The following is a 26,115-nucleotide window of genomic DNA, read 5'->3' on the forward strand; positions in this document are numbered from 1 at the left end:
CTCTGCAAAGTGATATCCCTCTTGATTTTGGACAAGAGTTTCTTCCTTTTGTTATATAATCTGTTTATACTTGAAGTCCAAGATGTTGACTTGTTTTTTTACAGGAAGACCTGGTTTTGATCTGGTCAAGTACAGCAGAGTTTATGCAGTCACTTAAGTGTTTGTGCAGGGCATTTGCATACACTTCTGCATAGTTATCATTGATGTCTGTTATTGCAGGTGGTATGAACCTTTTTATACCATCACTTAGTAGACTGTAGTTAGCCTTGGTAAATCTTTTTAAATAATTATTGTTCCTTTGAGGGTGTCATTTCCAGTATTAACTTCAAATGAGACTGATTTGTGGCCTGACCTAACCAGGGAGGGCATCAAGCATGGGGAAGTATAGTGACCCCCCCCCATGTCAGTGAGTACTATGTCCAGAACATTAGACTCCTAGTGAGGGTGTAGACTATCTGTTCCAGAGAATTTGTGTTAAAGTCCAGAATACTCTGGGTGAGCATGATGTTCTTTGTGTTTCACTGTTGCAGTCATTAGATTTGGGTAATCTGCTGGCAGGTTGCCCTCAGTCGGCCTGATTAACAAAGTATTGGGTCCTGTGTCGGTTGCTGTCCCTTCTTCCATGACGTCAGAGGTATAAAACATGCAGCCAACGCCATTACATCAGTCTTTCTTGCCGCGCAGTGCCCGAAGCAGAAGCAGTTCACAAGTGCTGGTCGACCGACTCCTGAAATTTTTGTTTTCAAGTTTCAGAACCGAAGTCTTCAACTAAAAAGCTAAGTACCCCGTTGGGGAAACTTTTTCTTGCTCCTTACAGATGTCAGTAAATGTTAATAATTGCATTACTTGTGGGAAGCAAATATCTCATAAGGATTTTCATTTGTACTGTATTCCTTGCCTAGGCCCTGACCACAACTTACCTTGCTGTCAGTTTTGTGCTAAATTTAATCAACGCACTATTAAACATCGGTATCTTTTTGCTTCTAAATATTTTGGCTCATGATTTAATTATCCAGAAATATCTTCGGTTAGCAATCCGACTACCGGAATGCCTAAAAAACGCAAAGAAAAAGACAGACAGGCCGTCGAGGTCCAAAACTGATGACAACGCTTCTCCTAAGTCGGTCACCAGTTCGCTGGTACTCAGTGAGACTCTTTCTCAGCCCCTGATACCCGTCACTTCTGATTCGCAGGCCTCTACTGAGACCCATTCAGAGTCCAATATGCCGCGAGATGCTTCAATTATGGAACCCGCTGATGTCTCTACCGTAGATGGGTCCGGAGCCTCTGTGCAGGCACCGGCTTCTGATGGTGTTTTCAGGCCTACAGATTTGTATATTAGACCGATGCCATCTTCAAAACTAACGCCAAAATCTAAATCTATGTCTGAAAAACCGACGCCTGGGCCACATGGGCAGGCCCCTATGCCTAAAAAACAAATGATCAAAATGGCTGAAGATTTAATTACTCTGATCAGGGATAGCCAACCCCTCCTTCTAAGAGGCCTAGGCAAGACATTGATTATGAATCTTCTGAACAGGATTCTATTTCTTCTGACTCTTCTAATGAACAGGATTTGTCTATACCTACTTATGAGGACTCTGATGCAGAAGATTCCATTCCTTCTGCTTCTCCCCCTGAGGATTTTTCTTTTGGGGAAACTTTACATACCTTAAGGGAACATTTCCACTGGGAAAGTCAGGATTTCTCTGAATCTAAAAAAAGACTTGGGGATTTTCTTCTTCTTCCTCAACATAGGCCTTTGGCTATACCTTCTGTTCTAGACATTGTTGATGATGTTTTTTCAGAATCTAGTATGGCTCGTGATTCTCTGCCTCTGGCTCCTTGTAAGCCTGACAGATACTACAGAGTTCCTGACTCCCACAAATTCCTTTTCAAAAATACTATTGCAGATCCTGAAACCATTTTTCAGGGTCCCAAGGGCATTAAGGCCTGTAATGCTAACAATCCTACCCCTTCTGATAAAGATTCCAGGGTGCTGGATAGATGGGGTAAGAAGGTTTACACTTCTGCAACCTTCGCAATTAGGGCTTTAAACTGTCAATTTCATGTGCTTAACTATCAACAGCATATCATGGGACTGCTTAAACAGAAAATTATGTTAATTTCTGACTGTGTGAAAAATAAAAATTTACAGGATTTATTGCATTCTGCTGAACAAGTTGGAAAACATATTTTGCAATGTGGTTTTGATTCTTTGGAGGCATCTTGTAGGGCTGATGTAACTGGGTCTGTGCTAAGAAGGCATGCATGACTCAAAGAGCAAACTCTGCCTGATCATGTTAAAGCAAAATTTTTGGATGCTCCTTTACAACAGAACCGTCTCTTTGGTATTAAGGCTGAAGAAGTTTTAAAAAAGATGGAAGATAAAGCTAAATCTATGCAAACTGTGAAAGATTTCTTACAAGTGCAACCTCCAAGATTTAGTAGGCACTGGCCTGCTAAGAACTGGTCCTTTCCAGTTCCTTCAAGAGCCACTCAAGTCAAACTCAGACATTCCAAAGGCTCCAGGTTTCGGTCATAAGGGACTTTTAGAACAAAACAATGGGGTGCCTCCACCTCCAAATCTGGAAATAAGGCACCTCCGTATGGTAAACAGTCTCAATGACTTCCCTCTACACTTACCAAGCACTTATGTCTTAGCTGCCCCTTTGGGGGAAAACTGGCACCTCATGCAAGAAACTGGCAACTTATAACCCAGGACAAATGGATTTTAAATATAGTATCCAAGGGATATAGATTTAATTTCCACACGTTGCCAATCCCAAACGGATGGCCAGAACTGCCACCAAATCAGTGGGCAGAGGCCCAGAAACAAGTATTGTCCCTCATGAACATGGGGGCTATTCAGCCAGTACCAGAAGAGGAAAAGGGACAAGGTTTCTATTCAAGACTTTTCCTGGTACCCAGAAAAGACAAATCATGGCGTCCAATTCTGGACTTTATCTACTCTAAACACATTTCTGGACATCCCAAAACTCAAGATGCTGACTCTTCAACAGTTACTTCCTATGCTAGGCAAAGATGCCTGGTTGGTAACTAGACTTAAAAGAGGCTTACCTGCATATCCCAGTCAGAGAATCTTGCAGAAGATACCTCCGCTTCAAAGCAGGCTACTTGCATTACCAGTTCACTGCACTGCCCTTTGGCTTATCTACTGCACCCAGGGACTTCACAAAGTGCCTGGCTCGAGTAATTGCATTTTGCAGGCAAAGAAATATTCAGATATATCCATACCTGGACGATTGTCTAATTCAGGCAGAAAACAAGAACATTCTTCTAAATCAAAAGTAAGAGGCCAGCATAAGCAGTCAGAATCCTTTTATTGTTAAAAATATGTAAATTACAGAGCAAAAATGTCCTGCAATGACATCTGTGTTATTTTCATTGCAGGACATTTTTGTTCTGTAATTTACATATTTTTAACGATAAAAGGATTCTGACTGCTTATGCTGGCCTCTTGCGTTTGATTTACATTGATTTGGCCGAGCATACCGTACTTGCAAGGAGCTCTGTTTGTTCATTCTTCTAAAGCATATGGCGTTTGTAAAAGGGTTCTAACTTGTCTAGGGCACACCATAAACGAAAAGAAATCACAGCTGGTACACACTCAAAAAATTACATTCCTGGGTGCAAGCTTGAAAACAACTGCCCAGATGGCTTACCTTACGCCAGAAAAGCAAATTCATTCAGGTGGCCACAAAAACTCTGCTTATCTGCAAGACAAATTCTGCAAGCCTTGAGGTTCATGGCCTCCTGCAGTCTTCTAATTCCATATGCAAGACTACATATGAGGAAACTTCAGTGGTACTTAAAAAGTTTATGGAGTCAGCATTATCACAGCCTGGAAGCAATGATTCCTGTCATACCTTGCCTGCAACTGTAGTTCCTATGGTGGGCAGAGGCCTGCCAACAAAACAAGGGACTGCCGTTCACTCCACCCCCTGCCGCCCATACCCTAAAAGCAGATGCATCAGACTATGCTTGGGGGGGGATCATTTGGCAGGGAAGTGCATTCAGGGCAAATGGAGCCCAAATCAAATGCACCTTCATATCATTCAGAAAGAGATGCTAGCTGTACAGAATGCTCTTACAGCCTTCAAGGACTACCTTCATCCAGGACAGTTAACTGTGGTGTTGTCTGTCTTTATCATTATGTGGTACATAAACAAGCACGGGAGGGGGGGTACGCACTCCTACCCCCTTTGTAGACTAGCCATGGCATTGTGGAACACTGCCTTGAGCTATCAAGTACAACTACAAGCTCAATTCCTGCCAGGAAAGCTGAATACTCTGGCAGACGAACTAAGCAGAAATCTCATGGGCTCACACGAATGGAAACTGGAACCACAGATTTTCAACATGTTGACACGTAAATGGGGGAGTCCAGACATAGATCTTTTTGCCTCGCCCCAGAACTATCAGCTGGACAAATTCTGCACAAGAACTCATCACAAAAAAGCCTGGAACGTGGATGCTCTATCATATCATTCAGCTGGAAAAACCTATCAGTCTATGCTTTTTCCCCACTGGCTCTGCTCTCCAAAGTTCTACTAAAAGTCAAACAGGACAAACCAAAAATTATTCTGATTGCTCCAGACTGGCCTCGCCAACACTGGTGCCCACTCTGCACAGTGTGTCACAACTTCCACCTTGCCTCAGACACCTTACTTACTGCTTTAGCAGAACAATCAAATTCTGCACACTCCGCTCCAAACTTTGAATCTTGCAGCTAATCACCTAAATTCACCCTTAGCATCCCTCAGCAAACCTGTGATTGATGTCATTTTGGAGGTGAGAAGGCCTAGTACTAAAAAATCTTGTGCTGACAAATGGAAAAGATTCTGTGCCTGCAATCAATCACAAGGAATAAGCACAGCAGTGCCCAATATTCCTCAGATTTTACAATACTTAACTGAGATGCTTCACAAGGGCCTGTCCTTTTCTTCCATAAAAATCCATGCCTCAGTCATTTCAGCTCATTACTACACAGAACCTCCCCTCTTCTCTCATCCTCTGCTAAAGCAGTATCTCAGAGGGGCCAAAAACGTAAGACCACCCAGGAGAGCTCCAACACCTGCCTGGGACCTCAATTTTGTATTGGAAAAACTCATTCTCCCGCCTTTCGAGCCAGCTGCTACTGCAGACTTATTTCTCTCCTGGAAAACAGCTTTCCTTTTAGCAGTCATTTCAGCTAGAAGAATTTCTGAATTACAGGCTCTTATGGCAGTGGAGCCTTTCATTATTTTTCATGCGGACAGGGTTTCCCTCAGGACCAATCCATCCTTCATGCCTAAGGTGGTATCCAGTGTGGCTCTTAATCAGGCCGTTCATTTGCAAACTTTCTCTCCCAATCCACAGAACAAGGGGGAAGCAGATTCTGCATTCATTGGATGTACACAGACAACTTAGATTTTACTTAAACAGGATAAAATCTCTACGAAAATCAGAACAACTACTGGTGGCATTTGCTGCAGGGGCAGAGGGAAAGGCTATTTCAAAGCAGACTATTTCCAAATGGATAAGCCATTGCATTTGTTTCTGCTATATGCACCATGGTAAAACTATCCCCCAATGGATCAGATTTCATTCCAACAGGGCTGTGACTACTTCTACAGCCTTTCTCAGAGGTGTTCCTACCAGAGACATTCTAAAAGCTGCTACCTGGACATCAGTTCATACGTTCACCAAACATTACCATTTACCTTTCTTCTCTAAATCCAGATCTGGCTTTGCCACTGCTGTCCTGCAGGGTCTCATAGCTGCTCCTAATGCTGTATAAATCCGTCCTCCCAACCATAGCTTTGGGAATCTACCCAAATGCAATGACTGCAACAGTGCAACACGAAGAACATAGTACAGTTGTGTACACGTACCATAAATGTAGATGTTCATGTGTATTCAGTGTTGCAGTCCTGGTTACCCTCCCTCCAGCCTTCTGTTTTTCTCTTGCTATACCTCTACTTTTTTACTATGCTTAAAAGTCTCGTTGTGTGTTTGCTTTTGTTTGGAGGTGTATATATATATATATATATTTTTTTTTTTTTTTTTTTAATTATATGTATATATGTGTGTGTGTGTGTGTGTGTGTGTGTATATATATATATATATATATGTGTGTGTGTATATATATATATATATATATATATATATATATATATATATATATATATATATATATTGCTCCCCATTTGGGGGGGCACCTGACATCTGGGGCAAGAAAAACTGATGTAATGGCGTCGGCTGCATGTTTTATACCCCTTGACGATCTGACGTCATGGAAGAAGGGACAGCAACTGACGCAGGACCAAAGACTTTGTTAATCAGGCCGACTGAGGGCAACCTGCCAGCAGATTACCCAAATGTAATGACTGAAACAGTGAATACACTCGAACATCTACATTTATGGTAAGTGTACACAACTGTACTTTTCTGCTTGTGTATGTCCCACAGTCTGTGGAAGGACAGTTGAAATCTCCCTTGACTGTGGTGTTGGGCTGTTTGGCAAGGGATTGCAGTAAATTGAAGTAGGCAGTGTGCTTATCCTGGTTCGTGGTGGGGGGTCTGTAGCTAGCAATGATGTGGTATGGTACTTTTCCAATAGTTAATTGGACATGAAATAGTTTGAGAAATAGTTTGAGAGAGTCATGCTGTTTGACAAGTCTCAAAGTGTATTTGGTTTTAATGAAGATTGGTACACCTCCATCTTTGGTACCGTCACTCTTTTTTTGAGGTCTGAATGTGTGGAAGGCATTGTAGCCTTGTACAACTGGGGTGCTCTCAGTGACCTTACACTATGTCTTGGTAAATGCAGAGATGTCAGCATCCTCCAAGGTGAGGAGTGCTTCCAGGGAGTGCAGTTTCCTGTTAAGCAGCACAACCCTGAGTTTGTCTTGATTAGATTTTGTTACATTGTAAAATTTGTTGTTTTGACATTACCTAAGGGGAGGCAAGGGCACAAGGAAGCTCTGAAAAAATGAGCGACTGACTGAACTAAATCCATGTCTAGCCGGAAAAACTAGCCACCTTGATGGACTTCTGGCATAAATAGACTATACAACAGAAGGAAGAAATTCCTGTCTAGTAGTAAGTGGGAGGGTGCACAACAGAGAAGAAATCCCTCTTTAGTCTCAACAAGCAAATCAGGAAAATAGACAAGTCTTCAAAAGCTAAATACGAGAATAAAATAGCCCCCCAAGCAAATGCTAACCACAAAGCATTTTTTGGTTATGTCTGAAATCTTAAGGGAAATGCTTAATGTGCAGAATTTGCTGTAGATGGTACTACCTATACTTAGCCAGTAGAAACAGCAATCCTGCTGGCTGATAAATTTAGCTCAAATTTTCACTCATCACCTCCAGTCACTGCCTATGAAATACTTCCTACCATTCATTTGCTTGTTATCACAAAAGAACAGGTCATCACTGTGCTCTCTAAAGATAGAAACATGACATCAGTGGACCCTGAAGGAATCACAGGGTGCCTATTAAGTAGCTTGAAACATGACCTGGCAGACCATCTGAGATCTCTGTTTAACCATTGTCTTCAGACAGGCTTTGTCCCAGTAGAGTGGAGGACAGCAACAGTTATCCATCTGCACAAAGGGATACATCAACTGACCCAGGAAACTACCAACCTGTAAGCCTGACTAGCCTTGTATGGAAGGCTATGGAAAGAATAGTCATGGACCTGATTAACAATGACCTAGGAAATCTCCAGAGTCTAGACCCAAACCAGTTTGGCTTCATCAAGGGCAGATCCTTCCTGCTCAGTCTGGTGGACTTTTTTGAGAAGGCCACCAAGGCCATGGATGAGGGTAACAGAGTACATATCACCTACCTTGACCTGGCCCAAGGCATTTGACACAATACCATACTTGGGTATTATTGATAAATTTACAAAACTGGGCATAAACCTCTACTTCACCAGATGGAAAGCCAAATGGTTCCCATATAGAACATATGTTAGAGATGGTGAATCCACATCCAACAAAAGGCCAGTTACCAGTGTAGTACCACAGGGCTCAGTGCTAGGCCCCCTCCTGTTTGGGATATACTTCTCAGATGTCAAGGCAAATGTAGATGGGCTTTGGCTGACGAAGTTTGCTGATGACTATAAGTTGGAGAGCAATCATTGATTCTCTTCTCTACAGAAAGGTCTGATGCAGACTAATGATTAGTGTCAGAGCCATGGCTTCAAACTAAATGTGAAGAAGTGCATAATAATACCCTTTGGGAAAACAAATACCCATGCAAATTGCAACATTGATAGCACACTCAGATAGATAGTAATCTAAACTTTAGATCTGGATGCCATGCATTCACCGTGGTGAGGAAATCCTTCTGTATGGCTTAGCTTATAAGTAATGGCATGGCATTCAGATATAAGGATGCTGTAGTAGCACTGTATTCATCCCTCATCAGACCAGTAATAGGGTACAATGCACCCTTTAATACATGACCAGGAGGTAAAGCTGCAGAAGAATGGACAAGCTGATAAAATTCACTAGTTTATTACAAAAGTTAAAAAGATAAGCACTTTTGTCCACTTACAAGTTCAGATCTGAAACCTAGAATGTGCTGAGAGTGAGCATTGACAGGCTCCAGTGCGAGAACCCATGAGAAAAATGGACAATTATGATTGGTGGAGAGCATGAATCAAATTGTAAGATGCATCACTGAGGGTCTCTCGTAGATCAGCTGATATTTGATTTTCTGAATATGAATAATTAGCGGAATGAAAATGAGGATTCCTGTGCTACTTTAACTTGTCTACTCCATACTTTCCTAATAAGGTCTTGAGAGAAATCTTTTACTTGTAATGCATGAAAAGAAAAAAAAACTTTGAAATGCTTTGTTTTCTCTTTATATTTGATTGTATAGTCGTCAATGAGTGATATATGGTTTAAATAAATGTGTTTAAAAAAGAATTTATGAAGCTTCTTGGGCACTTGTTTGTCTTTTGCATCGGTGTTTGTAAATTAGCACCATTTACCATCTAAGTGTTGTGATGTATTTATATGTGGCTTTGATGGCAGCTAAACTTTAGTCTTTCAAGGTGAAGTTTAAACCATGGAAACCATTTTTTCATTAAACATTTGGCTTGGTCATTGTTTACGTAGAAAAAGTCATCAATCCTTTGAATATCATTTTTGTTTTGACTGTCATTGTTTAACAGATTTTTCCCAGATTTCCAGTATTTACTGTCTTCCCTGCTTTTTTTTAGCTTCAGATGAAACAAAGAAGAAAATGTACAGTTCCATCCTGGTCGTTGGAGGAGGTCTGATGTTTCACAAGGCACAGGAATTCCTTCAGCATCGAATTCTCAATAAAATGCCTCCTTCTTTCCGAAGAGTTGTTGAAAATATAGAAGTAATAACAAAAACAAAGGTGAGAAATTGTGTTACATTTATGCAGCCATCCTTATGGTCAACATAGGTGAGATGAATGCATTGTGTCTGATTGTAGATTTGTATAAATGCATTTTCTTTGTACTGTTTAATTAGTTCACTTTCTTACCCAGCTTCTTGTGCTTAAGGTGCATTATGATGCAAAATTTCGGCAATTACTCTTTCAAAAACCTTGACAGTATACCCAGATTATGCAGTTACAAACATAATTATTTTGTAAGTAGCTTTCAGGCTCTAGTTGTAGCTGATGGTATTCTGAAGTTAGGGCAGTCACCTAAACTTTGACGAACATATTTCCAGCCTTCAGTTCTCTAGAAACTTTATTTTCTCACATCTTATTTCCTCCACCCAGCCTTAAGGTTTTTCCACCAACCTCCTTGGTTATTTCCTTCCTTTCTCATCTTTTTTGCCTACTCTGTCTTTCTTCTGGAAAATCTTTGTCACGGTTGTACAGGTTTTGTACATATGTATGTGTCAGGCAGTCATAATGTTTTTCATTATTACTGTATGTTGACATTTATTTGTATGTCCATGTTGCAGTCTGCTAGAATGTTTCTAATGTATTAGTTTGCCTTAATACCTGTGTATATCATCTGTGTTTTCATCATTAATAAATGCTGCTCGTCAACCCCTTGTAGCTGAAAATAGTTTTGTGACCAGCTCACTTAAGTAATGAACTAAAAAGATAGAATATACAAGATTTTGTAGGACATTCTGTTTGGTAGATGATTGTTTTAAGCAAAATGTCCTCCATTTATATCCTACTATGGGGAAGAATTGTCCATAGTTTTTACATTAACTTCATGGAAAATTCTTCAGTAAAGTTTATCTGTTTGATTTGTTTATGATTTGGATTGAGGGATTCAGAAGCTGTAACTTGCAGGGTTGTATAATCAAGCTTTTATTTAAAAGCAGATGCATCTGGAGCCATTGTTTCGTTTTAATCTTCATAATTTGTTTTTTTTTTCTTTTAATCTTTGCAAACATGTTGTTTAAATGCTGACGTTATGCAGTATATGCTGTGTCATGAGAGACCAACACTTGTGTTGTGTGACAGCTGGAAGTGCTTCTAGGGCTGCTGTGTAGTATGTAGTATCTGACACTTGGTAAAGCTTTATGCCCCACCCCCACTATCGGTATCTGACAGCTTGAGAGATATCTGTATAAGCCTGCACTGTGTAGTTTCTAATAGTTGGTGAATTTCCTTAGCCTCATTCTTCATTAATTATCAGTAGTACTTATCGACTGACATGTAGCAGCTATGTGTATTCATGGGTATTGCCACATGACTGAGCTGTAGTGTAACAATTGTATAGCAGACGTTGTAGAGCTAAAGTTGTACACTGCAAAACTAAAAGTTTGCAGCATATTTACTAAAGTGTTCCTACATTAAACACATTATGGCAAGAAATGTGAAAATGCATACATTTTCTAAGTACACCTTGCATATGTTGTCAACAGAACAGTGGCAAAGCCATGTCAGACACAAGCTGCAAGAGCACAAACTTGTTGAAGATTGTCTGAAAGATGGTCCAGTCAGGCAACTCCAGCCTTAGAAGTTCTAAGGAAAGAGTCCCAATCCATAGGGTATGCATGGTACAAATAGGCTCGAGTCCAATGAGCAGAGGCTGAGTGGTTGGTAGGTGGCAGGGAGCAAACAAAAATAAGGAATAAAATATCTGCTGTATTGCAATTTCCTTCTGTCTACAATGACCATTTTTTAAATCAATTTAATGCTGTTGACTGTTAAATAGTATAGAATCAGTTAAGTGTAACACTTATTCTGTTATTTCTGTATCCTAGTAAAGGTACAGATTATTTAAAACATTTTGTATCCATTTTCTAGAATGTATTATTGAAACAGTAAAATGTTGTGAAAACATAAATTTTAATTATTAAAATTCTTGCAGTAGTATTAAATGCATTTTGAACAAGCCTTTGCAAATCTCCTGGTCCTTCCTATTATAGGGTCCAGATTTTGAAGTATGAAGTCCTTCTTGTTTAAGGCATAGATAACAAAAATATGTAATATATGTTTCAAGAATGCAAATTTCTTGTTAAGAGTACTACCTGTTTTAAACTTTCCTTTGTTTGTTATTCTGTCTGATTTTTAGGCATTACACCTATTCTTCCTCTGTCCTGTCAATAAGTGGGATTATTTTTAAATCTGGTTCCTCTGTACTGAGATGTATTAAGGTTGTTTCTAATCTCAACATATCTACAGTTTGTAAATACAACCTGTATTTCACTCCATTTTAAATTACCTTGTGATTTTTAGATATTAAGTGCAATAAGAATACCAGCATTGATCAATAGAACTGACACAGTGAAATTTATTTTAACCCCTTTATTTCATTAAAATTGCTTCTAAAAGTTGTAGAAAAGTAGTATGGTGTGTGATTGTAAACTGAATTTGGGCCAATCAGTTTTAATGCAGCAGAACCTTATTCTCATCCACGGCCCCTTTTTCCCATTTTTGCACATGGGGTCAGGGTGTCACTTCAACAGTGACAATCATCTAGAGCCCAGGTTTACACTGCTGGGTGACTAGCCCTGCCATGGTAGTTCTGCCACATCACACACTCAAACCTATGGCCAACGAGTGCCCAATCCACCTACTTCATCTTTAGAATGTGGGAGGAAACCAGAGTACCCAGATAAAACCCATGTGAACACAGGGAGGACATGCAGACTCCACAGAGAAGGCACCTCAGCCGAGAATAAAACTAGGGACCCTCTTGCTGTGAGGCGACAATGCTATCTGTTGTGCCACTGTGCCACCCTTATTTCCTATCTAGGGTCCAGTATATTACTAGATTTGTATCAGCACATTTTTCACTTATGTTAGTCATATCTGAAAAATCTAACTGGTTTGTTTTAGAACTTGAGCCCAATATTAACTCAAGTGGTGCCTGTAGATGCAGTTTGGCTTAAATCATGCCATTTAGATATTTATGTATGTATGTATGTATCATATGTATTGTATTTACTTGAGGTTATTAATACTGCAACAATCCCAGATGGGCCTTTTTCCAGGCTTAGCCTTTATCAAGAAAAACTTGAGTAATAATAACAAACCTGTAACAGAGAAGCAATCGTATTATTGGTATAGTAACTATGCAAAGTAACAGTGAAATAGAGAATGAAGTAATAAACTTATAACACAAGTTAAGACTTGGCTTGACATAAACACTGAACTTACAAGCATCATCTTCAAGAGCATGTTGTACAATTCTTATAACTGCAGACAGCAGATCTGAATACAATCAGAAGGTCATGGACTAAGCTTGATGGGAAGGACTACAAAATATTTAGAGAAAGTATATGCATTAGTCACACATTGAAGGCAGAGGTCCAGGGAATGATAAATAATGTACAAGTTGACTGAGAGGTGGCAGCTAGTTAAGAAACTAGTTTAGGAGGTGGTTGAAATGATAAGGGTTTGGTAGGGAAGTGGAAACTGTATTTAGAGAAGTCTGTGAGTTACTAGATAGAGAGAAACATTGGCACTTGGCCGTGTCAGGTTGGAGACATTGCAGTTGGCTACAGAATTGCTTGTGATCACTGGGACTTTAGAGGCTTGGAGGAGTGGGTCCCAGTAATAACAAATGAGTGTTAGCACTTTGTGGTTTACTGTAGGGTCTTCCTTGTACTGGAGCATTTACTAGCATCTGAAAGGAACAGGTAATGGCTTGACATAGAGATTGTGTCCCAGCAAGGTAAAGGAAAGAATCATGCCTTAATAGTTTGATGACAAAGGAGCAGATCAGGAAGCTGACACAATCTTTGTTGGTGGCCTGTACTTCTTTTCTCAAATATTGCAGTGTGTTCATTGTGTGGAGACAGGGAAATGTACCTGCAGCTTTTGCTTAGATAGCTCGCAGAAGTTTTTTTTTTTTTTTTTCGTGGGGGAGGCCAGCACAGTGGTAGTAAGTACTTGAACAAAAGTAAAACAAATTCTTTTACCTCGTCCCATCATCAGTAATGAGTCATCTTTAGTGCTGCACAACTGTCTTAACATGTTAATGAAAAACAGGTAATATTAAGATGTTCAGCATAAGGGTCACTGCTGCATTATCGTTCATAACAAGGAAACCAAGCCACAGGTGGCAAAATAAGGGTCACTGGTGCATTATCATTCATAACAAGGAAACCAAGCCACAGGTGGCAACATAAGGGTCACTGCTGCATTATCGTTCATAACAAGGAAATCAAGCCATAGGTGGATAGCTGACCAACCAGCATGGCTTAAAGAACTTTCACACGTTTGCCTCGCAGGACCAGCCTCTCATCCTACTGCAGATATTAGTAGTTTACACAGTATAAGGAATGGAGGCACCTGCGTTATTTTGGGGTGTTTTTTTGATGCATTGAGTATTCATATGCATATCCTTCGATTTATCCAGATAACCCAGAGAGCCATGATAAGTACCTGAATTGGGAGGTCATATGACCGAAAATCACAAAGCATTTGGCACTGAAATATGCAAACACTAAGGTTCACAAAAAATGAGTGAACATTGAAACCTGTTCTGATTAATTTTGGCATCTTAAATTTTCAAGATTTTGACATTTCAATATTGTAAGGTCAGTATTATGACTTTCGGTATTCTGCTATTCTGTACTTTCATTAAGCACTCTGTTTTTGTGTGTGTATGTATATATAGGTTCATAAGTGGGTACTAGGCTATTGGCCCTAGGGCCTATATAAGCCTAGCCAAAAAGGTACACCCTGGCTTTCACCACCCAAGAAAATTATTTTCCTGTGCCCCTATTAAGCAGAGCCTCAGAGGTGATCCCCAGGGTGAATTTCCTGTCTCCGATCCAGTCATCAAGAGGACCCTGTGGTACTCCACTTGTCACTGGTCTGAAGTCAGATTTGGAGTCTGCTACTTTCACAGTGTGGGTTTTTTCAGTGAGCCAGTTGGCAACCCATCTTATGACATAGGGATTTATACCTAGTTTAGTTCGTGGGGAATGGTGTCTAAAGCCTTGGCGAGATCTAGATAGGCTGTATGAACCATCTTGCCTTCATCTACAGCTTTGGTGACAGCTTCAAAAAAGTCTATCAGGTTTAGGAGACATGATCTGCCTTTTACAAACCCGAACTGGGTGGGGTCCAGGGTTTGGAGATTACCAATGTCATTGTTTATAAGTTCCATGATGATACGTTCCATAGCCTTGCAGACCAGGCTCGTCAGGCTAATGGGGTGGTCTTTCCCGGGGTCTCTGGTGGCTCCCCCTTTGTGGAGTGGGATAACAGTCGCTGTGCACCATTCACTGGGCACAAAGGCTGAGGGGTAAGGCTATGATCGAACATGAGGTGAGGTGCCAGTTTGTTTTGTAGTTCATGTAGAATGCAGCCTGGGATGTTGTCAGATCCCTTGGATGCTGTGTTCTTAGCTTTGAAGAGTGTGGTTTTTACCTGTGCAGCCGTGATTATAGGAACTTTGCATTATTATAGTTTCATAGTTTAGTACTAGGCTATCTGCCCTGGGGCATTTGCAAGCCTAGCCCTAGAGATGTGGCTTTTGCCACCCCATGTAGTGGTACAAAGGTGTATAGAATAAATTTAGAATACTGTGCCTTTGTCTAGTAGTGGCACATTGAAGACCCCCCTTACTTATTAAAATTAGTTTACTGTGCCTCTGTCAAGTAGCGACACAGGGGTGACCCCTGGGGTAAACCTACGATCTCCCATCCACTCGTCAAGATTTCTCTTGAAGAGAGTCAGTGAGGGGCTCTGCCTAACATGTACTGGGATTTTGTTCCATAATATGGGAAGCCTCTGAGTTATGAATCTGTCCCTCCAGCATGTTCTATTCATGTTTGTACTGAGGTTTAAATCTTTGGCTCTCGTGGTTCTTATGGATTTGGATTTTTTGAGGTGGAGCATGTCCATCAATTCCTGGTTGGACATGGCCTTGTACGTGAGGCACAGATCACCTCTGAGCAGGTGGTATGCTACTGAATAGAGCTGGAGTTTCTTTAGCCTGGCAGCATATGACATATGTTGGAGACCCTTGATCCTCTTGTTGAGGTACTTCTGGGGTCTCTCCAGCTGTTGTAAGTGCCGGGTGAGGTACATACCAAATGGGGCATTGTACTCAATCATGGGCCTGATAAGGGAGGAGTACAGGGGCACGATGACCTCCTTTGATCTGGATGTGAACCCCTTCATGATAAGGTGGGCAAGGTAGAAAGTCTTTCTAACCACTTTGGCAACATGGGTGTCAAATGAGAGGTCACTATCAACTTGGGTCCCCAGGTCTCTGATTACTTTTTCGGTACTCAGTGGGTTACTGTCTATGTGATAATTTGTGGATACTTTGTTTTTCCTCAAAGGGGATGCCTATACATTTCTTGGCATTTAGTTTAAGGTCATGATTCCGGCACCAGTTGTCCGTTTCAGTGAGGCCTTTCTGTAGGATGTATGTGTCAGCTGGTGTATCGACTATGGCACCTAGTTTGCAGTCATCTGCGAACTTTGTCAGCCACAACCCCCCCATGTTTGCTTTCACATCTAAGAAGTAAATGCCGAACAAGAGGGGTCCCAGGACAGAGCCCTTTGGGACCCCACTTGTGACTGGCTTTGAGTCTGACATGGCTCCTGCAATCTTGACATTATGGGTTTTGTTCTTTAGCCAGTTTGCAACCCATCTTGTGACATATGGATTTACATTTAAGCTGTTTAGCTTATCTATGATCCCCAAGTGGGGTATTGTGTTGAAGGCTTTAGCCAATTCCAGGTAGGCTGTATGGACTGCCCTGCCCTCATCAATGGCTCTAGTGACTGTTTCGAAAAAGTCAACCAGGTTCAAAAGGCAGGATCTGCCCTTTACAATGCCGAACTGGGTGGGATCAAGTGTCTGTAGGTCCCCAATGTCGTTGTTTGAGTTCCATAATAATTCTTTCCATAGCTTTGCAAACCAGGCTGGTCAAGCTTATGGGGCGGTAGTTCCCAAGGTCTGTAGTGGAGCCTCCCTTGTGGAGTGGGACCACTGTTACTGTACGCCAGTGTTCAGGTACATATCCTGTAGTAAGGCTAAGGTTAAATAACATTTTTATATGCGGGTTTAGCTCCTCTTGGAGTTCACGTATCATGCAGCCGGGGATACCATCGGGTCCCATAGATGCTGTGTTTTTTGCTTTGCTGAGGGCGGTTCTCACCTGGACATCAGAGATGACAGGGAGGTTACATTCAGCTGGGATGAGTATTTCTTCTTTTGGAGGTGAGGGAGGGGAGAAATTTGCACTAAACCTGTCTGCCAGAATGTTGGCAATATCTGTGGGTTCTGTAAATTTTTTGTCATTGTGTACTAACTCTGAGCATATCTGAGGGTTTTCGCCCAGGTTTCTAACATAACTGAAGAATGCCTTGTGGTTATCTTTAGTGTCCTTGGCTATTTTTCTCTCAAAGTTGGCCTTGGATGTTTTTATGAGAGAACGTAGCTTTCTACTAGTGCTGATCAGAGATGCCTTCCCTTTATGGGATTTTGCTCTGTCTTGCAGTAGCTTCCTTCTTTTGTTATGCAATTTGTTTATGGCTGGGGTCCACCAGACAGGACGCTTTCCTTTGGTGGAGAGGGTCTTGGTTTTTATTTGGGATTGCACGATCCATGCATTCTTGGAAATGTCCGTAGAAAGCATTTGTGTAGGATTCAGCATTGTGGGATGTGGTTTCCATTGGCTCTGTGGGCTTAAATGATACCATCTCAGTCTTGAGAAGTGTCAAGTCGGCATTTGAGAAGTTTCTCACTGTAGTCTTTTGTGCTGGGGGTGGAGGTGGTAAATGTATATCCAGGGTGATTAGTTTGTGGTCAGATCTCACCAGTAAGGGGAATACTTCCGGTGTGGAGCATTTTGTCCCCATGTTTGTGATGATCAGGTCTAGTATATTATCCCCCCTTGTGGGAGAGGTGACTAGCTGTTCCATTGCATTTGAGTTTATGAATTCCAGGAACCTTTGGGCTAGGGTGTTAGAGCTAGAATAGTGCACCCAGTCTATGTTAGGGTAGTTGAAGTCTCCCAATATGATGGTACTTGGTGAGACATTTATATCTTCCAATGTCGTCAGGAAGTCTGAGTGGGGTTCTTGAGATTGGGAGGGTGGTCTGTAACATGCAACCAGTTGTATAGCAGTTTTGCCTATGGTTAGCTGCACCTGGATGGTCTCCGATGCTTCATGAGTTGCCACTAAGCTGGAGGTGTGGGTATCCTTGATGAATATGGACACTCCCCCTCCCTTTGTGGTTCGTCCCGGGTTTTGGGGCCGAAAAGCATGATATGAGGTAAAGCCCTGGTAGCGCTGGGGTGCTCTCAGGAGCCTTGAACCAGGTCACAGTTACAGCGCAGACATCGATGTTCTCCATACTGAGGAGTGCTTCGAGGGCCTGTATCTTGAGATTTAGACTTCTGGCGTTGAGCAGCATTACCCTTAATTTTTTCCATTTTTGTTTTCTAAGGAGGTGGGTTCGTCTTTTGAGCCTTGCCTAAAAAAGGCATTATGGGGGTGGCAAGAGCCTTAGCCAATATCCGGAAGCCCAGTGGTGACAGGTGCAAGCCGTCCCTTGCAAAGCAGCGTGGCTTGTCCAGCATATCATCCCAGGCAGACAGACACTGGATCCCCCTAGAATGACACCAGTAATTGAGCCAATTATTAAAGCTGATCATCTTGTCTTTGTATTGTGGCATCATTCTTGGTGAGGGCAGGATGCTGCTCAGGGTCAGGTTCATACCAGCCTGGGCTACATAATCAGAGAGCTCCTGTATGTCTCTTTTCATGTAGTCCAAGGAGGTACGTCTCAGGTCATTCACGCCGGCATGGACAATGACAGAGTCATATTTGTACGTGCTTTTGAGTGACCTGAGTGCGTGTGTTATATGGCGGATCCTAGCCCCCGATAGGCAGCTTACCATTACCCACTCCTTGCTCAGCCTGGTAAGTGGGACGTCAGTGTGTCTGACTATAGAGTCACCTATCACTAGTGTATCAGGCATAGTGTTTGGCCTTAAGGGCTGTGATTTATTGACACACTGATTTATTGAAATATGTGTTGCATGTGTTATGTTTTGAGGTGGTGGATTTTTGGGTGTCTGCTTTGGGAGCCTCTGTTGTTTTGGCAAGTTTTTTAATAGGGCCTCCGAGTATGTTTTTGTGTTATTATGTGCTTGATTTGCAGTTGGGGTAGGTCTATGTGTGACTGGGTTTGTTGTGTGTGTGGTTACCTTCTCCTCCTGTCTTGTCTTGCCAGTCCCGAGTTGAGAGAGTTCAGCCTCCAGTTTGGCTATATAGTTGCATCTCTCACATGTATTTGTGTTTGTTGGGAGGAGGAGAGGGTTGTCTGTGTACATGAGGCAATTATAGCATTGTCTCAAGATTCCCAGATTAACCAGCTGAACAGGAGAAGATGTTAGCAATCTACCACTCGACATGCTAGAATATTACAAGAGAGTGCTGTGGCTTTAAGGGAAGTGGTTGGGGTGGTAGGTGGATGTAGTGCTACTTGAGTTTGAGAGTGCTTGCTTAGAAGAGAAGCTTTGAGAACAAGTGCTATGCTTATAATATAACGAGTAGACTGGTTATTCTAAGAGTAGAGCTTTCTAAGGGAAAATTTGAAGAGCAGACTTGGCAGAGCCAGAAAAAGTTTAACCCTGTTTAACCGATGCGCACAACCGCGCAAAGCCGTGCAAATGCGGATTTTAAACGGGGAACTTCAAAAGAGCTAGAAATGGTCCAAAACAACCAATTACTACAGCTCTTGTGCTGAGGTCACTCCTTCAGGGACAGATAGGCTGCTCAAGGCTCCCCACTCCCACTGGTGAGCAAAGAAACTTCCTTCTTATCCAAGTAAGGTAATGGACAACACAGGAACTACACCACAGCCCAGAATACAGCAAAGCCTGTAAACTGGTCTAAACTAGTCGAGGAGAGGCAGGAAAACAAGGAATATTTTTTGTTTTTTTGTTTTTAGATAGAAAACACCCAGAAATACAGAAGGCAGCAATAAATCAGTTACACAGGCTAACACACTTTAGTGGGCAGCCTCAATAGTTAAATTAAACAAACAACAGATTTTCGATTAATTTTCGACCAGGTAAAAATTTAAGTGCAGATACTATATAATGCAGCAGACAGTTAAAAAAACAGTATAAGCTTGTTTAAAATAAGCAAGAGAAGGTATTCCAAGTAAAAAACAGAAGAAAATACTTAAATCTGGAAAGTTGTCGCTTTTCTCAGTTCTCTGTAGCTAGGACCACTCTGCAGGACCACGTGGAGCTGTCTCTGAGTAGTATAGCCAGAAAAAAACGCTCTGAGGCGGATTTTAAACAGGGAACTTCAAAAGAGCTAGAAATGGTCCAAAACAACCAGTTACTACAGCTCTGGTGCTGAGGTCACTCCTTCAGGGACAGATAGGCTGCTCAAGTCTCCCCACTCCCACTGGTGAGCAAAGAAACTTCCTTCTTATCCAAGTAAGGTAATGGACAACACAGGAACTACACCACAGCCCAGAATACAGCAAAGCCTGTAAACTGGTTGAAATTAGTCGAGGAGAGGCAGGAAAACAAGGATTATTATTATTTTTTTTTTTATATTTTAGATAGAAAACACCCAGAAATACAGAAGGCAGCAATAAATCAGTTACACAGGCTAGCACACTTTAGTGGGCAGCCTCAATAGTTAAACTAAACAAACAAACAACAGATTTTCGATTAATTTTCGACCAGGTAAAATTTTAAGTACAGATACTATATAATGCAGCAAACCGTTAGCAAGAGAAGGTATTCCAAGTAAAAAACAGAAAAAAATACTTAAATCTGGAAAGTAGTCGCTTTCTCAGTTCTCTGTAGCTAGGACCACTCTGCAGGACCACGTGGAGCTGTCTCTGAGTTCCGGTGTAGAGATGGGCCCTTTAGAGGGTGAGAGGGGGGGTAAAGTTAGCACTGAACCTATTTGCCAGAATGTTGGTAATATCATTTGGTTCTGTAATTTTAGTAACATTGTGCTGTAACTCAGAGCAGATCTGAGTGTTGCCATTGAGATACCTGACATAGCTATATAATGCTTTGTGGTTGTCTTTAGAATCAGTGGCGATTTTATTTTCATAACTAGCTTTGGATGATTTTATGAGGGATCTCAGCTTCTTACTGAGGCTGACCAGGAAGTTCCTCCAATCATGGGATTTTACTCTTTTTTGCAACAGTTTTTCTTCTGTTGTAGAGTTTGTTTATGGCAGGGGACCACCAGATTGGCTGCCTTTTTTTGGAGGATAGCATCTTGGTTCTGTTAGGAATTGCACGATCCATGCACTTGTGTAAGTGCTTATAAAGTGCATTTGTGTAGGCTTCAGAATTCGTACTTCTATTGTCCGTCTGCATAAGTTTGCCACTTCTGTCTTAAGAAGCATGAAGTTGGCTTTGGAGGAATTATTTTCGGGGATTTCTTTAATGGGGGGTGGGAGCGGGATGTGGATGTCTAGGCTGATTAGCTTGTGGTCAGATCTGACCAATGAGGAATTGACCTCTGGTGTGGAACACCGGTTGCCCATGTTGGTAATGACCAGGTCTCAGATATTGCTGCCCCTTGTGGGAGTGTGGTTAAGTTGATCCAAGGCATTGAAATTTATGAATTCCGGAAAACGTTGAGCAAAAGAGTTAGTAAATGAGTAGTTTTCCCAGTTAATGGTGGGGTAGTTGAAATCGCCCATTATTAGGGTGTTAGGTTGTACCTTAATATTTTCCAGTTTATCAAGAAATGAGGAGTTGGAATCCTGGGGCATGGTGGGGATCTGTAGCAAGCTACAATTTGGATTGTGGTCTTGCCCAGAGTTAGTTGCACTCGGATAATCTCGGATGCATTATGCTGAGCAACTAGCCTGGAGGTGTGGATATCCTTAATGAATATGGACATGCCTCCGCCTTTAGTGTTTCAGTCCAGGTTAGGTGGCCGAAAGGTGGTTGTTGTGTCTTTCAGCTTATCCCGGTTAGGAGTCGCCACAGCGGAACTCCGGTCCGCTAATGTTTGGTAGTGGAATTTTACGTGCCGAGTTACCAGCCCTGACACACAACCTTCAACGAAGGCATACCCATTCACGCATGCCTTCACACAGAAGACGCTCTAGCTGAGAATCGAACGGGACAACATCTTGCTGTGAGGCGACAATGCTACTGTAGCACCACTACCGCGGGTTAGGTGGCCGAAAGGTGTGGTATGAATTTATAGCCTGGTAATGCAGGGGTGCTCTCTGGTGCCTTGAACAAGGTCTCTGTCACTGCACAGATGTCGATGTTCTCCATTTTAATGAGTGCTTTGAGTGAGTGCATTTTGAGGTTTAGACTTCTAGCATTGAGTAGCATTACTCTCAGATTTGCCAGATTTTATATATAGAGATAGAGCTGTAGATATATAAACCAAAGGGTAAAAAGGTCACAAAGACAAACCATTCAGTAAAAACTGAAGGTAAAACTCAGCCAAGCTAGAGTTTTCACTGTGTGATTCCCTAAACCCCCAATAATGGGGTCCTTAGGATGTATGCAAGTGATCAAATTTTACTTTTTAAGTCTTTATGGATATATTCAGGTCAGTAAAGCACATCTGTAGGGGGTCTGACGATTCATATTTCAAGTTAGCCTGGTATGTTATCTTGACCCTTGCACGTAGTGTTCTTGGCCATAGATTCCGCCCCAAGAATTTGTTCTTGGGAGATTTGAGGAGGAGGGGATGGCTGTGGGTATCTCATCTGAGAATATTGGAGAGTAGAGAGAAGTGAAGTTGGAGTTGAATTTTAGTGCTGGTAGATTGGCTATTTTTTCTGGGTCTGACTATATGATATCATTTACTCTTAGCTCAATGCAGTGCTGAGATTTCTAACATAGTTAAGAAGGCTTTGTGATTATCTTTCACTTGAGTAGTTATTTTTACTTCATATCTGAGTTTGGTTGATATGATAAGGATTCAGAGTTCCTTGTTTATTTTAGCAAGTGTTCTGACTTCTTGAGAAGTTAGTCCAGGCCCTGCCAATAGTAAGGTCCCCACAGCTGCTTTGCTCTGATAAGGACAACTGTTTCCCCCCTCTTAAATCCACTCCTGTTGCATTGGGTGCGACAACAAAGCAAGCAAATCGCCTTGCATGCTGCAGTCTAATATATCTGAGCAAGTGGATTCTTGCAGTCACGGAGTCCTGGATCACCATTTACAGCCTCCACAGCATTAGCAGTGATGCAGAAACCATCAAAACATAATCTAAAAGAAATAATAGTAGACTGCTTCATCTTTGCTGTTCCTCCAGCTTGATAGTACTACCCACTGGGTATAGTTACTTTCCCAAAACCATGTTAACAGTAACATAATTGAATGTCTTGCTTCTGCACAATGAGCTGGCCTTTTAAACTGCTTTTGTTTCTCTTTTCATAGCACTTCAGCTGCAGGACTTGCACCATTTTAGTACCCTCTGCTGGAATGTTTTAATTTTATGCGCCTGTAGAAATTCATTTCTCTGAAGCACATTCTACTTCAGGTGGGGGGGGGGGTATGTTCCCCTACCATTGCACTGTATATTGAAATCTTGTTTCAGTTTTGGGGGAAAAACACCCCAACTTATAGTAGCCTTCATTTGTGCAAGTTTGTCTCAAAATAAAAGATGTTATGCTGACCTGAACACAGGACTTCTATGTTAATAACATTAAAAACTATTACATTTCACAACATTTTTTAAAATTTTTCTGTTTGAAATTGAAAAGTCTAGACTGTGTGGAAAATATAGCATTGCCAGTGTTAAAAGATAAGGCAGAGCTGCCCAACTATCAACTGAAATGACTAGCAAAAGGCAGTGGAAATATAAATTGAAAGTTCGCTGGGAATTTAAATAAGAAAAGATCTAAAGAAGTACAGCAGAACAGATGACCACAAAGTTAGCTGTACAGGGATTGTCAGTGTTAAAAGCCTTCCCCTAACAAAAAAATAAATGGGGGATTGCCATTATAAGAAGGAAAAGAAGAAAGCTGCAAGTCCCAAAAATAAATAAGGAATTAAAAGGTAAAGAAGCAAGATATCTGTGATGGGGTACCCTTAAAGCAACACAAATCATTTTACAAGATATAAAAGTAAAAATGAAAAAAGAAAGGCTATTCCTCCCTGTCTTCACCATTTGTCCATCCCTGAATCCCCGAATTGCCCCTTACTCTGTACCCCAGACATAAATCTTTCACCAGTGGCCCCCAGGACCTCAAGGAGTTTACATCAACATTAATTCATTACTAGGTCTGGGATGTAAGTAAATTAATTGTAAGTAGCAAACATAGAGTATGTGAGCTATCAATCCATCACTCATGCAGAAATTTGTTGTATACTGTAGCTGTGGGAGTGGCTAGTGCAGTGAAGTCAGAACATCATCACAGCCTCCACTAATTACCCTTAGAAGCCTTGCAGACATTGGGTTCCACAGTCATCTCCTTGGAATAGGAGAGTTGACTTTTATCTGCTTAATCCTATCCCCCAAGCTTGGCCTGCCAGTGTTGCAAACAGATATGCTTTCTCAGCACCATTAGGATGGCTGGGAAGAAAGGAATTTTTGAGAATCTTTGAGGAGAGAAAGAGAAAAAGATAAGAGTCCGGGAGAGAGAGAAAGAGAGCACAGTGACAGAAATACTTTTAGAATAATTATAACAGGTATGGAAAGTGTCCTAAAGGGAATACAGGTCAGAAGAAAAGAATAATGGAATTAAAATATTGCAGGTTTGATTATGAGTTTAAAGTGTGACTAAACACAGCTGCTTTTCATCTAAGAAATGGCTGCCAAGAGTTACAAGAGACTATATTGCAAAGAGTGGTCAAATTTGTATAACTGATTTTGAGATGAGTCTAGCTACTGAATGATGAATGGCCTAGAAGAAAGGAAGAATGCAGTACTGGAGCATTACATATGAAGAGTTTCATGTAAAAGCAGCAAGACGGTATTGAAATTTACCAAAGCTGATTAGCTGTAAATCATGTAGCAAGCTGGGGTAGCACAGTGGCTCTGTGGTTAAGACCTGTGCCTCACAGCTGCAGGGTCCAGAGTTTAATTCCGATCTCTGATCACTGTGTGTAGTGCATGTTTTCTCCTCTCTCTGCGGTTTTCTGTGGGTACACTGTTTTGCGGAGGAGGAAGGAAACCATTCCAAGTGACTGGCTATTCTGAAATGTCCATATATAAGAAAGTAACACACCAGTATTTTTGATGTTATGGTGGAGAAAATGGTAATGTTTATTGAATGAAAATAACTTTTGTGAAATTAAAATAATTAAATGTAATGGGCCCCAACATGTTTGAGTTGTTATGCACATTACTAGCACTTGAAAATTGTGCATCAAAATCATTTAGAGACATTGCAGAGACTGTCAAATCATTTATGCCCCAAACCATTCGTAACTACAGAACAGTTAGATTTCACAAGTTAAATATAAGGAGAAATGAATTTGCATCTTAATGTATGACAGGATTGCACAGACTAAAAAGCATTGTCATTTTAGCATGAGACTTTCTGCTAGAAGATCTGCTGTTTGAATGATGCACATGGAGGAACACAAGCCTTCAGATCACAGCTCCCCCGACTATACAAGTCTCAAAGCATTGTAATGTGCATTGGCCCTTTGCAAGACGGCAGTGTGTTTTAGCAAGGTTAGGTTGGCCTGTTATATTAATTAGTTCACTGGAGTACTGCTCCTCACGTCAGTATTTGATGAACAGCTTACAATGCAGTAATGCAGCACTGGTGACTACTTGGGGGTAGTAATAGTAAGACATTTCAACATAGTAATGTTAATTGCTGAAATAAATTGTTTTGTGGCAGTAGAAGAACCAGTGCTCAAGTATAACCGAATTGGCTTTTTGAGATGTACTTTCCCAACAAACACCACTGGCATCCAGGGCATCTTTAGAAAACAATAGCTACAGCTATAAAAGTAATCAAACCAGGAATTTATATGGTGTGTAACTTAGTTTGTATAGGGTTATTGGGTAGTTAACCTTCATTTAGGTTGTTCCAGTGAATCCTGTGACAAAATACCAGCATTGGATTTCTGTAAAAGAAAATGAAATAGTGCTGGTAGTTCCCTGATCTTCAGATATGTAAGTAACACTTCACTAACTTTTAAATAGGACCCTGTTCCTTAGATACCAAACTACTGATGAATGCTTGTTCTGAACAAATTTAAGTCATGTGATAGCTTTAGTACCTGCTCTTCCAGTCAAAGACTCTGCCACCTTTTCTGCAGCGATGCTGGACTATGTGGTGGTTTTACACGTATCCAGTGAAATCATGCACAAATTTTCTAATGACTTAGCTTGTATTTTTTTACAATTTGCCCTCGATGCCAGTTGTCATGAAAAAAGTCCATTACACCCTGCAACATACCTCTCAACCTCTTAATGCAAGAAATCTGAACAAAGCCATAAATAAAGTGGGACAAAGGCCCAAAATTTGGGACAGTTTTTAAATATTGTTCTTGGAAAATTAGAAAGTTGATAGAATAACAGGTTTTGCATTAGCATGAATTTTTCTGAAGGGTATGAAGTCTGAAACTCAAATGTCTGACATTATTTTCTGACTTTAACCCTCAATGATTTACTAAAGATTTGCCAGAAAACCACAATTTTATGAAAAACAGCACAAATATGAGGCAAAATCTGGACATTCTGCAAAAG

The 26,115-nt window shown here is 41.1% G+C and overlaps 1 protein-coding gene across 1 annotated transcript in view; it reads left to right on the forward strand.

Annotated features, from left to right (window-relative positions):
- The window catches only part of ACTR8 (actin related protein 8), a 663,070-nt gene that overhangs the window by 522,514 nt on the left and 114,441 nt on the right, over positions 1-26,115 (forward strand). The window contains exon 12 of the mRNA XM_044077614.1: positions 9,247-9,410. Coding sequence (XP_043933549.1) covers positions 9,247-9,410 — 164 coding nt within the window. The remainder of the gene's footprint in view (positions 1-9,246; positions 9,411-26,115) is intronic.

The sequence above is a fragment of the Protopterus annectens genome, chromosome 7.part0, assembly GCF_019279795.1.
Source record: "Protopterus annectens isolate FY-2018-M chromosome 7.part0, PAN1.0, whole genome shotgun sequence".
NCBI lineage: Eukaryota > Metazoa > Chordata > Ceratodontiformes > Protopteridae > Protopterus > Protopterus annectens.